The 14789-nt window shown below is 40.0% G+C and overlaps 1 protein-coding gene across 1 annotated transcript in view; it reads right to left on the bottom strand.

The window, feature by feature from the left end:
* The window catches only part of gcn1 (GCN1 activator of EIF2AK4), a 194863-nt gene that overhangs the window by 81397 nt on the left and 98677 nt on the right, over positions 1-14789 (bottom strand). Inside the window, 6 exon segments of the mRNA XM_034169713.1 lie at positions 89-285; positions 366-504; positions 587-627; positions 630-654; positions 9391-9611; positions 13718-13897. Of these exon segments, the coding sequence (XP_034025604.1) occupies positions 89-285; positions 366-504; positions 587-627; positions 630-654; positions 9391-9611; positions 13718-13897 (803 nt within the window).

Here is a 14789-nt window from a genome sequence, read left to right as displayed (position 1 = left end):
CCAGAAAACATGGTACTCTGTATTCTATTCATGTATTCATGATATAAACATTAAACCAAAACTTTGTTCAATAGCAGGAAAGGGATACCTTTAGGATACAGGGGATGATCGGTCCCACATAGGGTGTAAACTTGTCTCCAAAAGTGAGAGGAAGGTAGATGAACATCATGATGTATCCATCTCTGACATGGGAAGCAATGTCTATTTTACTGGCTGTCTGCACCACATCTGGCATCAATTTGTCCAATTTCTCCACTCCCAGTCCAGCCATCACCTCAGCCAGACCTGCACAAACCAGGACAGGCACTGAAGTACTGTCAAACTGCCACAACATCAAAGACTTGACACAGTGTATGAGATCAAACCTTGGGCAGCTCCAGATCGATCGACAGAGCTCTGTTCAGAGGCCAACGTCTCCATGAGCCATGGCAGCAGGTCGTCAAAGCAGGATTCACCCATTCCCTTTACCATGGCTCCCAAGGCTTTGGCTGATACTGTTCTGACCTGGAGAAGAGCAGAAGAGTAGCTACTGCATCAGCTCCACATATGCAGCCAGGTGTTATTGTGATTACAACATTAAACACACCTCAGGCACCGGATCCAACAGTGAGGCCTTCAATCCAGGATCACACTGGGCAGATATGGAGAAAGGTCCTACAAATGAAGACATGCACAAAAGTCGATCATGAAACAAGGTACAAATAATGTTTGGGTTCAAACATTAAATTCTGGCAGGTTAAAAAATAAGAACACCCATCAAATTAAAACTTGACAAGTTCTTGTTTTAGCCCCACACATTGACACAAGGAGGATGAAGTTAAACCTGAAGGCAGATGTACCAGAGTCAGTGATGCCGGTAACGCATTACTTAGTAACACGTTACTGTAATCTGAACGCTTTTTTTCAGTAACGAGTAATCTAACGTTAATCTTTCCAAATCAGTAATCAGATTAAAATAACTTAAAACAGCTTTAACACAGGTGTCCCGACGAGATGCAGGGGGAGGTCTGAACTGTCCACTTTGAGCGAGCTGCTGCACAGAGCCGCATCCGCTGCAGCCATCAGCTCAGCTCCGAGTTGAAAACAGCTGTCTCTCAAAGCGTGGTGACACTCAGAGCTATGGTTTTACAGAGACATTTTTATTTATTTATTTTTCTTTAAAACACTGTGCCGCTCTGGCTGTGTCCTCGTTAAAAACAGCTGATCTGCAATGCACACATATACTAACACTTTTTTTTTTTCCACCCAAATGCACTTAAACTCTCTTTCTGAGGACGTGATATAAAAACGTTGATAAAAACTTTCTTACCTGTCAGTCTGGTCATGTTTTCTGCATAAATAAACGTTATCCATTCTTCTGCTCAAATAGCAAACCACAACCTCTGTGCAGCAAACCAGGGCCGAACCCATGTGGGAAGGGAGTGTAGGCGGCGGGGCTCACCACAACTCCCCTAGATTAAAGGTCCACTTTTGAAAACATTTTTACTTTTTTTTTTCTTCTTTCTTTAAAACACTGTGCCGCGGACTTCCGGTGACGTCATGAAAGGGAAAGCAGCTTGATTTCTGAGCTTTGGAGAGAAAACCCAAAACTAGCTAGAAACAAAAAGTAAATTGCACTCATTTTATTCTACTCTGCCATATTAAGAGACCTGAAGATGTCCGCTGCAAGAAAAGAAACAAGAGCTATGAAAAAGGATGAAAAACGAGAACAAGTTGAAGACGCTGACACGGGAGATGCTGAAAATAACATGGCGTCACTGCTAACAGAGCTGAAAGACTTCAGAAACGAGCATGCGGAAGCCTCCAAAGACACAAAATCGACACTGACAAGGATGGAAAACGCTCTTAAGGATGTGATTGAAAGGACAGACCAAATCAAACAGCAAATGACTGATATGAAACAGAGTGAGCGACAATGAGGACATGCTACAGCGTCATGACAGAGCTATGCGCTACATGCTATGACGAGAAACTGCATTGTCAGCCAAATGCGAAGATATCGAATCGAGAGCTAGACGTAATAATCTACGCTTTATGGACTTAAAGAAGGCGAAGAGAGAAATGACATGATCCGCTTCATAACGGGGATGCTCCGCACAACGTGGAAATTACCCGAGGACTTCGACCTCGGTGTGGAAAGGGCTCGCTGACCATTAGACTGACAGACAATGCTCCACCAAGATCCATTGTGGTCAAATTTTTGGACTACAGAGTGAAAGACAGAATTCTACAAGAGGCATGGAAAAGACATGGGATACTATACCAAGGTCAAAAGGTGTACGTTGACCACGACTACACCACACATGTGCAGAAGAAACGTAAACAAGTGAGAGACGTAATCAAACATCTCAAAGAGGAAAAGGTTAAAGCCGCGTCACCTTTTCCTGCCCAGCTGAAGATCCACATGGACACCAGTGTGAAGACATTCTCCACACTTGCAGAAGCAGCGCCAACCCTCATGGAGATGGGAATAAGCGTCAAAGCGGATGAGAGAGAGAGAACTGCCGAGAGGAGCTGCTATGCAACACCTGGACCACTAAAGGAGCTGAAGACGGAGAGCTGACCACCGCGGACCTAAAGCTCTTCCTACGGAGATATGTCTGAGAAGTAGCAATAAATGTTTAAATAACGTTAAATGTGCACATTTTCTGCTATTGATGGTAACTAGTTAAGATAGTAACTATGTAAATTATCCGAGTTTAATTTGAAGGGTTCTCTCCTGCCCAGAAGAAGGTGGGATGATATTTCTGTTTCATTATGACTATTTTAAGTTGACTTTTGCAAAGGCAATTCCTCGTGCAGCCTTTTGCTGTCGGACTTTTGCCAACACACGAAGTCACGCCTCTCCGTCTCCACAGAGACTATTCCAGAGGAACTTCATTTAATTACATCAAATTTTGGAAGTTATTTTAAGGTTTTGTTCATAAGTTCTGTTCCAATAACTGTTATCAATGTTCTTAATATACAGAAGGTGCAGTCACAACTGTTTGACACAATGTATAACTGTGATTTAGTAAGACAAAAGATGTGTTGTTACATTCATACTATACATTCATGAGAAATATTAATATTATTACTTATAATGTCCATGGCTTAAATCACCCTATAAAAAGAAAAAAGATATTTAGCCAGTTGAAGAAAATGCAGTGTTCCATAGCTCTCTAACAGGAAACACATTTGAGTGACTTAGAACACAAAAAACTTAAAAGAGAATTGGTAAACCAAACATACAGCGCTTCATTTGGAAATAAAAGAGGGGTTACAATTATGATCAACAAATCACTCCCTTTCCTGAAGGAAAGTGTAATACAAGATAAATTGGGCAGATATGTCATGGTGATCGGACACGTGGGGGAAGAGGAACTTTCTATTATAAATCTGTATGGCCCAAATGAATATGACGAAGTTTTTTAAAGAAATTGCAAATATTATAGCAGGGAATGCCAAAGGTATTATTGTAGTGGGCGGAGATTTTAATACGGTTCAAGATGGGAATCTAGACAAAACGCCACTAGAAATGGGCGCACAAACTAGGAAAACCAAAATGCTGAATAACATAACAGAACTTGGCCTCACTGATCCATGGCGGAATAAGAACCAAAGTAAAAAGGATTTTACATTTTTCTCCAATGTTCATAATAGCTACTCGAAGATAGACTTTTTCTGTATCTCCCAACAACATATGCATCAAGTTACTGATTGTTGTATAGAAACCATAACACTGAGTGACCATGCCCCTGTGATTTTACAGCTTGATCTCTGTAGGGAAAAATTCTTTAAATATTGGAGGATGAACGTATCACTACTTACAAATCCACTAGTAGTTCAAGAACTGAAACAAAGCATTTTAGATTACCTAGAATCAAATGATAATGGGGAAGTCACTCCATCAATTTTATGGAGTGGAGCCAAAGTAGTAATTAGGGGGAAAATGATACAGATATCATCTCGACTAAAAAAAACAGAGACTAGAGGAACAAAACAATCTTGAACAAAAAATAAAACAGCTAGAAATGGAGCATAAACATACAAGTAATAATGACACATTGTTGAAATTAAAAGAAGCCAGGAAACGATTGGATAAAATTCTTACATATAAAGCAGAAGGGGCCCTAAGATTCTCTAAACATAGATATTATGAGATGGGTAACAGAGCAAGTCGCCTTCTAGCCTTTCAGCTCCGAAAGGCACAAACAGATAGAATGGTACACAAAATAAATCATCCCATAAACAAAACAACAATGCACCGACCCAAAGACATAGCCAATGCTTTTGCATCCTTTTATGAAAATTTTTATGACGAGCCAACCTCTATAAGTGATGAGTTAAAATGCCAAAATGAAATATTTCTCAGTAACCTAAATTTACCCACTCTCTCTGCAGATGATGCTGCAGGAATGGTGTCAAATATAACAGAAGCTGAGATTAGAGAAGCAATTAAAAAACTAAAAAAACAACAGGTCTCCAGGGACAGATGGTATCCCTGGAGAATTCTATAAATGTTTTTTAGAAGCTTTTTTACCACTATTAACCAGGGTTTTCAACTATACACTTACAAACGGTGAAATGCCCAACTCATGGTCTGAGGCGATCATCTCTGTCATTCATAAAGAAGGAAAGGATGCAATGCATTGTAAAGGGTATAGACCAATTAGTCTTTTGTGCAATGACTTAAAATTGTTGACCAGCATTTTAGCTAAGAGGATCTAAAAGCACATTAGAAAACTAATTCACCCAGACCAGGCTGGTTTTATCCCAAGTCGACATGGTGCTAATAATATACGGAGAACTTTAAATGTTATAACTCAAGCAAAACATCTTAACAATTCTATGCTAATCAGTTTTGATGCACAGAAGGCCTTCGACACTGTCAATTGGCATTTTTTATATTGCACCCTTTCGACCATAGGCTTCCACCCGAAACTTGTGGAGTGGATAAAGATAATCTACACAAATCCAAAATCATGTGTTAGGGTTAATGGTTGCTGTTCTGATTTCTTTTATCTGAAAAGGGGAGTTTGCCAGGGCGACTGTTTAAGTCTCTGATTATTTGCAATTAACATTGAACCTCTTTGCAGCACTAATTGGGACAAATGGAAATATTAAAGGCATTGAGGACAAAAACAAGAGGGAACATAAAATCTCCCTCTTTGCCGATGATATTTTAACATATATTAGTGATCCGGCAACATCCATACCAGCACTTATCGAGTCATTGGATATATATGGCAAATTCTCTGGCTATCAAATAAACCAATCAAAATCGGAGGCAATGATTCTAAAGGGACAATGGCCTACAGATCTGATCAACAGATACAAATTCCGGATGAGCAATCAAGGATTTAGATATCTTGGAATCATTGTCACCCCACAAATATCACAGTTGTTCAAATCCAATAATGATAAAATAATGGATGAAATTAAAAAAGACCTTATGCACTGGGAAATCCTACCACTCTCAATGGTGGGAAAAATAGAAACTATTAGAATGAACATACTACCAAGGCTTCTCTTCCTGTTTCAGTCTTTACCTATTAAGATACCGATTTCTACATTCACAATACTTAATAAATGGCTCTCAAAATTCATATGGCAAAACAAAAGGCCGAGGATTAGACTTAAAACACTTATGTGCCCTAAAGAGTTGGGAGGTCTAAATGTACCAAATTTGAGAAATTATTATTTGGCTGCTAAAATTAGATCAATGATCACCTGGTTGTCTCAAGAAGAAGAAACAATATGGTATAATATGGAACAAGGTGACTGTCCGGGCATATTTCTTGACACATTACCATTTGTAAATCTGGAAACTCAATCAAAGAACAAAATTACAAATTCACTAGTAAAAAACACCTTATCTGTATGGTCGAGTATAAGAAAATGTCTGAACTTATCTGATTCTTTCTATAGATTGATCCAAATTAATCATAATCCAGAGTCTCCTCCCGCCTCGACCTTAAACAATTGGGCCAAAAGAGGCTTGACCATGCTGCCTCAGCTGTTTGAGGGGGGAAGCCTGATGTCATTTCAACAACTCCAACAAAAGTACAGTCTTCCAAACCAAGATTTTTACAAATATAATGTCTTAATTGAAGATATAAGACATTATTTAAATAAAAACACAATTTGGAGTGCTCCTTCAAACATTGAACTCTTCTTTGTATCTGTGACAAAGAGGTCAATTACTAGTAAATATATATCTCATATATATAAAATACTGCAAGAGGTTTCAACAGAAAATACATTACATATAAAGACGAAATGGGAATTGGAAATGAATACATTAATTCAAGATGAAGACTGGGAATTGTCACTTGGGGAGGGACACAAAATTATCAACAGCCTTAGAGAGTTTGAATGGAAAACTAAAATCAGGTTCTTCAGAACTCTAGTTGTTACATCTAAATTTGGTGGTACCACAGATAAATGTTGGAGGGGCTGCGGTCTGGTGAGAAATTTCATCCACATATTTTGGGGTTGTCCTAAATTGAACATCTTTTGGGAAAATGTAAAATGTGAAATTAAGAATTGTTTAGATCTTGAAATAGGAGAAGAACCATCAACAAAGTTATTGGGTATTTTCTCAAAAAAAAAAAAAAAAAGATCACACTGTAATTACCACCTATTGAGAATTCTGCTCCTAATTGCTAAAAAGATGATCACGGTTTCCTGGCTCAGCCCGCAGCCTCCTACAATCATCCAATGGAAAAATAAATTAAGAGATGTTTATTATATGGAAAACTGCAAAACTACAACTGAAAACAGATATGTTTATTAAGAAATGGTCCCCAATACAAATGTATATTTCAAAAGTATGAGTTATGTATGAAATGTGCATTCTTTCTTTGATTTCTATGTCTAAGCCATGGACAGAAGTACTAATATTGCAAAACAATATGCATGAAAAGACCTATTAATTATCTATGCACTATGTATACTGTTTATTACTGTCTACCAGTTGTCATTTGCACTGAACATTCCAAAAAAAAAATAAGTTAAAAAAAAAAAAAAAAAAAAAAAAAAAAAAAAAGAACACTGTACCGCTCTGGCCGTGTCCTCGTTAAAAACAGCTGGTCTGCAATGCACACATACTAACACTTTTATTTTCGACCCAAATGCGCCTAAACTCTCTTTCTGAGGACGACGTGATGTAAAAACATTGATAAAAACTTTACCTGTCAGTCTGGTCATGTTTTCTACATAAATAAACGTTATCCATTCTTCTGCTCAAACAGCAAACCACAACCTCTGTGCAGCAAACCAGGGCCGAATCCATGTGGGAAGGGAGTGTGGGCAGTGGCAGTGGGGCTCACCACAACTGCCCACTTTTGAAGGTCCACTTTTGAAGACATTTTTTCATACTATTAGAACTACTAATACTACTTACAGTAATAATAATTTCAACAACTAAAATGTTTAGAAAGACTTTAAATGTTAGAAAAATGTTACAAAGAATTTAATAGTTACATTTATAAACAATGTAGGTTAGAAATGGTAAGTTTTATGGTTACAGTGCTGTAAACAGTTAAATATGAGGTAAAGAAAGATGTCTTTATATATATTTTTTAAAACAACCATTTATGTTCATTGAAGTCACTATAGTCGACTATAAAGTGAGTATTCACAAAACGGGTTATTTTCATGAGGTCATGGGGGTGTTGTCAGCAGCTGCTGAAAGTAACTAATAAAGTAACTAGTAATCTAACTTAGTTACTTTTAAACTGAGTAATCAGTAAAGTAACTAAGTTACTTTTTCAAGGAGTAATCAGTAATTGGATTACTTTTTCAAAGTAACTGTGGCAACACTGACCAGAGTACTGCACACCTGTAAACCAGTTCATTTATTTTTGTATGCAGGTTAAGGTACTAACTAATGAGTTCCAGAAGAGCGATTTGTTTTTGAAGAAAAATAAAACAATACCTACAGGTACACAGTAATGTGTCTGTTAGCTTCCTTGTGGGATTTAAGGAAGCTATTTTCAAGAAAGTCAATGAAAAGTCAACATCTGCTCTGTGACAGAGGCTTTTGTGGCAAATCTGAATAAGAAGTTTTCAAAAAAGTCTAATATTAATCAAAGAAACGTGATCTGATGAGTGCTATTTTAGTTCATGTTTTATTATCTTTACTTTTGAATTTATTTTTGTCAACTTGACATGCACAACAAATATCAGGTCAAGCAAAGTTTAGAAAAAATGAAGTAGGCCAGGGCTCACCAACCCTGGTCATGATCAGCTGTTCTGAATGTTTTCCAACAACTCCTGCTCCTCCCTCTGCTAGTTAACTCAGTCAGGTGTACTCAGCCAAGTCACAGCCACAAAACAGACTCAACCAATCAGCTGTGACTGCAGCAGATACACTTGAAAAACATGCAGGCCAGGTGACCTCCAGGAGAGGGTTGGTGACCCCTGCAGTAGGAGTCAAACACGTGCAGAGGAATTGGAGAAAAACTAACACAGGTCAAAAGACCCTGAAATCCTACAGACAAATTTTGACCAAATATGGAGAAAGTGGCATTATGCAAGTCATTTGTATGTATTTGCCTGAAACTGATTAATCTTCTGGGAGGGCACAGTGATTCAATCCAAAAGTCTATGACCGTGGCCAGATTGTAAAGCATCTTGGAGCTTAGGAGCAGCCTTAGGAAGTTTCAAGGACAATTTGTTTTTTTTCTATTGATAGACAACCTCCCAAAATACAGAAAAGGCTATTTTGAGCTATTTTTCTGAAATTATAAGTATGAAAATGACTTCTTTTTTTTTTCTGTGAGGCCCTGAGTGCCCCAGGGAGATTCACTTCATAAGTCTAAACTTCCATGACCCCACAGATCCCAAGGAATGCCCCCACCAAATTTTAGGAAATTTCACAGAACAGTTTTTGAGATGTTGGCACACTGGGTACTAATCTTGATAGCTTTAGTCCTTGCAGACCTTTACTGCAAAGGACTTAAAAAAAAAAAAAAAAAAAAAAAAAATGCAAGTGCACACTTGCATTAAACATCCATCACCAGAAATGTGAACTGATGCAAAAGCGAAGATTCATTTAGGGAGTTTTGGGGCCAACTTCACCATTCGTGCGGTGAGAGTAAAGGCTGTGAATGAGTGGATATGCTGGAAAACCACAACAGTCATAGATAATATTACTCCTCCTGACATAAGACTTTGGATGACAGTGCTGTCACACGCGTGGCTCTACGAGTCCAGGTCTCATCCCTACAGTTGCGTTGTCCCAAGATGGGGCTCCGGAGGCTTGGGCCTCACTTGGTTCCAGTTGGCTTAAAACTGGGATCTGGACCATAGATGATCAAAACCTAAGAGTCTAAATGCACCATTTCTTTGGAAGATACATGAAAATTTTGTCTTTTTGTTGTGATGTTTGTTGCTACTGTGTACCTTCTGATCGGTGAGTGAGTACATGTTGCCAATGATCTGGGCAGCCATCTTGCGAGTGTCAGTGGAGCGATCCTGGAAGGCTCTCTGAACAATGGGCATGATGAGAGCCAGCGAAGGAGCATCAATAAAGTGGACAAACTTCGTGTCCAGCAGGGTCTGGAGGCACATCTGAGTTTTTCTGGATGGATCAGTAAGAGCGTCGAGCAGGATTGGTGTAATGGCTGCCAAAGTAACAACAGTATTATTTCAGGTAAACAAAAGAAAAATAAATGTGAGGCAGAGCTCACCTTCAATCACTGATCAAAGGCCAGTAACTTAAAAAGTAATAGAACTAAAGAATTAACAGACTGGTTTTTTTGTTTGTTTGTTTTTTATTTTATATACACTCAACAAAAATATAAATGCAACACTTTTGGTTTTGCTCCCATTTTGTATGAGATGAACTGAAAGATCTAAAACTTTTTCTACATACACAATGGGCCTCATGTATCAATGTTGCGCACTTGTGGCGTGAATTTACGGCGTAAACTTGAAATACACCAAAGTCGCCGTGACATGTATCAAGCAGTGCGCACCTGCCCATTTCTGGCGTATGCCTGACGTGATCTTGATAAATGCGGCGGGTGGAAACGATCGTAATTATAATAAACACGCCCATAAATATTCAGACTCCGCTTCAGACACACCCTCATTGTGCGACATGGAAGCCGGGAAGAAAGCAATGAAAAAGAACTCCACCAATCACGACGTGTGCCAATAGAGCGTCAAAAGCGGCTGTCGTATCAATTGTTTTGTAGTATATAATCAATAAAGTGGTCCCTCATTAATCGCTGGAGTTACGTTCTAAAAAATAGCCCGTAATACGCGAAACCGCAACGTAGTCAGCGATATTTTTTACAATTATTATAGATGTTTCAAAGCTGTAAAACCCCTCACTACACAGTTTATACACTTTCTCAATCAGGCATGAACATTTTCTCACTTTTCTCTCGTGTGTAAACACTCTCAAAGTTCAAACCTTAGTAGGAAAATAATACCAGACTGTTTTCAGGCCCAAACATTTGTTTGAGAAATAAAAATAGAACGTTTTCCTATAAATAATTATGATGGCATTTAGAACTAACGAATTAATTTTAACGATCAACGAACGAGGTCGGACACATAAGAAATTATTAATAGTGACTCACCAGTATTTCACAGATCGGGCCTCTGCGTCCTGGCGCTGCGCCTTTTCCCACTCACACCTGGCTGCAGGTGTCTGTTTCCAAGTGACACACAGTTATGAGTAGTTGTTGGCGCTCTTTTCTCTTCTGGGCAACAAGATTCTTATAAACAGATACGCAGAAGACAGAACACTGTAAAAAAAAAAGGCATGCAAAATTGGACTAAATACTCCGCGAGACTCCAAGGCCACGACAAGTGAACGGCGTTATAGCGAGGGACCACTGTATTCTCTTTTCAATAATTCTTGACATGTGGATATTTGCTCGCAGATTTCTTTATTTTTTAAATGTATTTCTGTATTTATTTTATTGTGACAACCGAATGGAGACGACAAAACCTGGTTGCAGCACGGGCGAATTAAGGGAATGACGAAACTACAGTTGTTATCAATTTCATAGTCTAAAACGATCACACCACATGAAGTTAAGCTCAGCGCTGCTCTGGCTCCAGGCTCGAAGCCTGGAGAAAAAGGCGAGCAGCGCTGTCTTTGGAGTCAGCGCTGTAGCCACGGATCGTGCTCGAGACCAACAATCCCGCAAAGGCGGAATTTGTATTGATTATTATGTAGTATAATCAGGAAAGTGTTATTTATGTAACATATGCATTGATTTGTATAATGGCACTGTTTATCATGTTGATCATCTTCATTTTTATGTGGATTCCAGCGCTGGTTCATTTTGGTGTATAATTTACGCCACCTCTCGACCTGGTGTATATTTTCAGCGCAGCGTACGCCAACGACCACAATGATAAATGCCAAGTAGCGCAGACGTTCTGGCGTACACCCCATATACGTTCAAATATCGCCGTACGCAATGTTGATACATGAGGCCCAATATCACCATTTCCCTCAAATATTGTTCACAAACCAGTCTAAATCTGTGATAGCGAGCACTTCTCCTTTGCTGAGATAACCCATCCCACCTAACAGGTGTGCCATACCAAGATGCTGATTAGACACCACGATTAGTGCACAGGTGTGCCTTAGACTGCCCACAATAAAAGGCCACTCTGAAAGGTGCAGTTTTATCACACAGCACAATGCCACAGATGTCGCAAGATTTGAGGGAGCGTGCAATTGGCATGCTGACAGCAGGAATGTCAACCAGAGCTGTTGCTCGTGTATTGAATGTTCATTTCTCTACCATAAGCCATCTCCAAAGGTGTTTCAGAGAATTTGGCAGTACATCCAACCAGCCTCACAACCGCAGACCACGTGTAACCACACCAGCCCAGGACCTCCACATCCAGCATGTTCACCTCCAAGATCATCTGAGACCAGCCACTCGGACAGCTGCTGAAACAATCAGTTTGCACAACCAAAGAATTTCTGCACAAACTGTCAGAAACCGTCTCAGGGAAGCTCATCTGCATGTTCGTCGTCCTCATCGGGGTCTCGACCTGACTCCAGTTCGTCCTCGTAACCGACTTGAGTGGGCAAATGCTCACATTCGTTGGCGTTTGGCACGTTGGAGAGGTGTTCTCTTCGTGGATGAATCCCGGTTCACACTGTTCAGGGCAGATGGCAGACAGCGTGTGTGGCGTCGTGTGGGTGAGCGGTTTTCTGATGTCAATGTTGTGGATCGAGTGGCCCATGGTGGCGGTGGGGTTATGGTATGGGCAGGCGTCTGTTATGGACGAAGAACACAGGTGCATTTTATTGATGGCATTTTGAATGCACAGAGATACCGTGACGAGATCCTGAGGCCCATTGTTGTGCCATACATCCAAGAACATCACCTCATGTTGCAGCAGGATAATGCACGGCCCCATGTTGCAAGGATCTGTACACAATTCTTGGAAGCTGAAAATGTCCCATTTCTTGCATGGCCGACATACTCACCGGACATGTCACCCATTGAGCATATTTGGGATGCTCTGGACCGGCGTATACGACAGCGTGTACCAGTTCCTGCCAATATCCAGCAACTTCGCACAGCCATTGAAGAGGAGTGGACCAACATTCCACAGGCCACAATTGACAACCTGATCAACTCTATGCGAAGGAGATGTGTTGCACTGCATGAGGCAAATGGTGGTCACACCAGATACTGACTGGTATCCCCCCCCCCCCAATAAAACAAAACCGCACCTTTCAGAGTGGCCTTTTATTGTGGGCAGTCTAAGGCACACCTGTGCATTAATCATGGTGTCTAATCAGCATCTTGATATGGCACACCTGTGAGGTGGGATGGATTATCTCAGCAAAGGAGAAGTGCTCACTATCACAGATTTAGACTGGTTTATGAACAATATTTGAGGGAAATGGTGATATTGTGTATGTGGAAAAAGTTTTAGATCTTTGAGTTCATCTCATACAAAATGGGAGCAAAACCAAAAGTGTTGCATTTATATTTTTGTTGAGTGTGTGTGTGTGTGTGTGTGTATATATATATATATATATATATATATATATATATATATATATATATATATATATATATATATAGCGCCAAATCACAAAAAAGTTGCCTCAAGGCGCTTCACACAAGTGAGGTCTAACCTTACCAACCCCTAGAGCAAGCACACAGTTGGCTGAAGATAAATAAGTAAAGTAGTGAGCAAAGTGACTGTTAGACTAAGAGTAATAGTAGATAGGTAACAGTAATCGGGTGATCTGAGAGTAACTGACACAAACAAGAGACATGCATTTAGACTCCTCTGAGCTGACCTCATAAGGTCGAACATTCTACTCCCCTGATACCATCAAGGAAAACAGAAAATTCTGGTGGCTGACATCATAAAGAAACCCATTAAATTCTATCAATATCACAGATCAGGGTTTGAGTGACCATGACCAAAGTGCCAAATCAAAGTTCAATCAGCATCACAGAGTGTCCTTCAAGATGCCGAGTGACTTTTCTAAACCATTGATCATCAAATTGTGGTTCATAGACTGGGACCACTTACAAGTGTTAAGTGAAAATACATCCTGTCATACCAGGTTTATACAAACCAACTCAGGCTAAACATGTCGTCTTTCAGCCTGGACTCTGAGAACTTGTGTGCTACAATTCTTTATTGGCAGCATCTTAAACTGTGTTATTCTATGTCCAAACCACATACTACATTGGTCTTTTCCTGCCTAGGATCTAAGTCTTACCCAGGATTTCAGGGTTGCGGATAACGGAGCCGATCTGTCGCAGAGCCTGCTGACCGGCTTTTTGCACCTTCACATGGGAGTCTGTCAGCACCTCTGTCAGTTTTGGCACGATGCTGGGCAGGCAGGAGGACAGCTGTTTGGGCGCACAGTAAGCCATGGCACCCAGTAACTCCACCGAGCCTGGAGGAAAGAGACGGCTGGTGTGAGGCCACAGCAGCAGCAGAAGGTAAGACAGGTGGGATCTGGACCACTGAGTGCTCTCTTTCATAGCTGGACTTAGTCATGAGGTGATACTGTCTCTACCAAACATGTCTTCATCATTGCACATTTCATCATGAAAGCCACACTGGGCATCCAGGGGTGGGTATCCTCAAGATTTTAATGGTGCTCGTGAGCTCAGCAGTACTGCTCATCAGCCTGGGACTCAAAACCTCACTATAAATACCACAGTGAAAAAACAGGCCAGACGCCCAGTCACCACTGCTCAAAACAAGGAATTAAAGAAATATAGTGTTTCACCCAGTTTCGTCCCCCCCCCACCCCCACACAAAAAAAAACCTCAGGAAAAACAGAAGCTCTCAAGGAAACAAAAGCTAAAGTTAAGTGATGTTCTCATTATTTAAGTAATCCGTCCTGCAAAGCTTTATCATTACAGAGAAAAAAGAAAGAAAACTTATCACAGAAAAATACACAAATACGGCAATTGGGTATTGCGAAATCTTTGCATCCATCGGTCCATCCGTCTGTCTGTGCTCAGCATAAGTCCCATCCAATTACTGCCAGGGTCTTCAAATTCACAGGGAACGTTCTTGGGACACAGACCTTAGACAAGTTCAAAGATGGCTAAGCTTGACCTATTTTAAGGAGTCAAAAGGTCACATTCTGCTTCATATTTTTATGCTCATACAGCCAAGAGTATTTTAGCATTGTGTTATATTCAGGGTTGTGAGGGTTACTTTAAAAATGTATTCTGATACAGTTACTAGTTACCTGTTGAAAAATGTAGTCAGTAACGTAATCCAAGTACCATAATATTAAAGAAATGTAATTTGATTACTTTCAATTACTTCTG

The sequence above is a fragment of the Thalassophryne amazonica genome, chromosome 5 (assembly GCF_902500255.1).
Source record: "Thalassophryne amazonica chromosome 5, fThaAma1.1, whole genome shotgun sequence".
Taxonomy (NCBI): domain Eukaryota; kingdom Metazoa; phylum Chordata; class Actinopteri; order Batrachoidiformes; family Batrachoididae; genus Thalassophryne; species Thalassophryne amazonica.
This window is presented reverse-complemented; position numbering and strand designations above follow the sequence as displayed.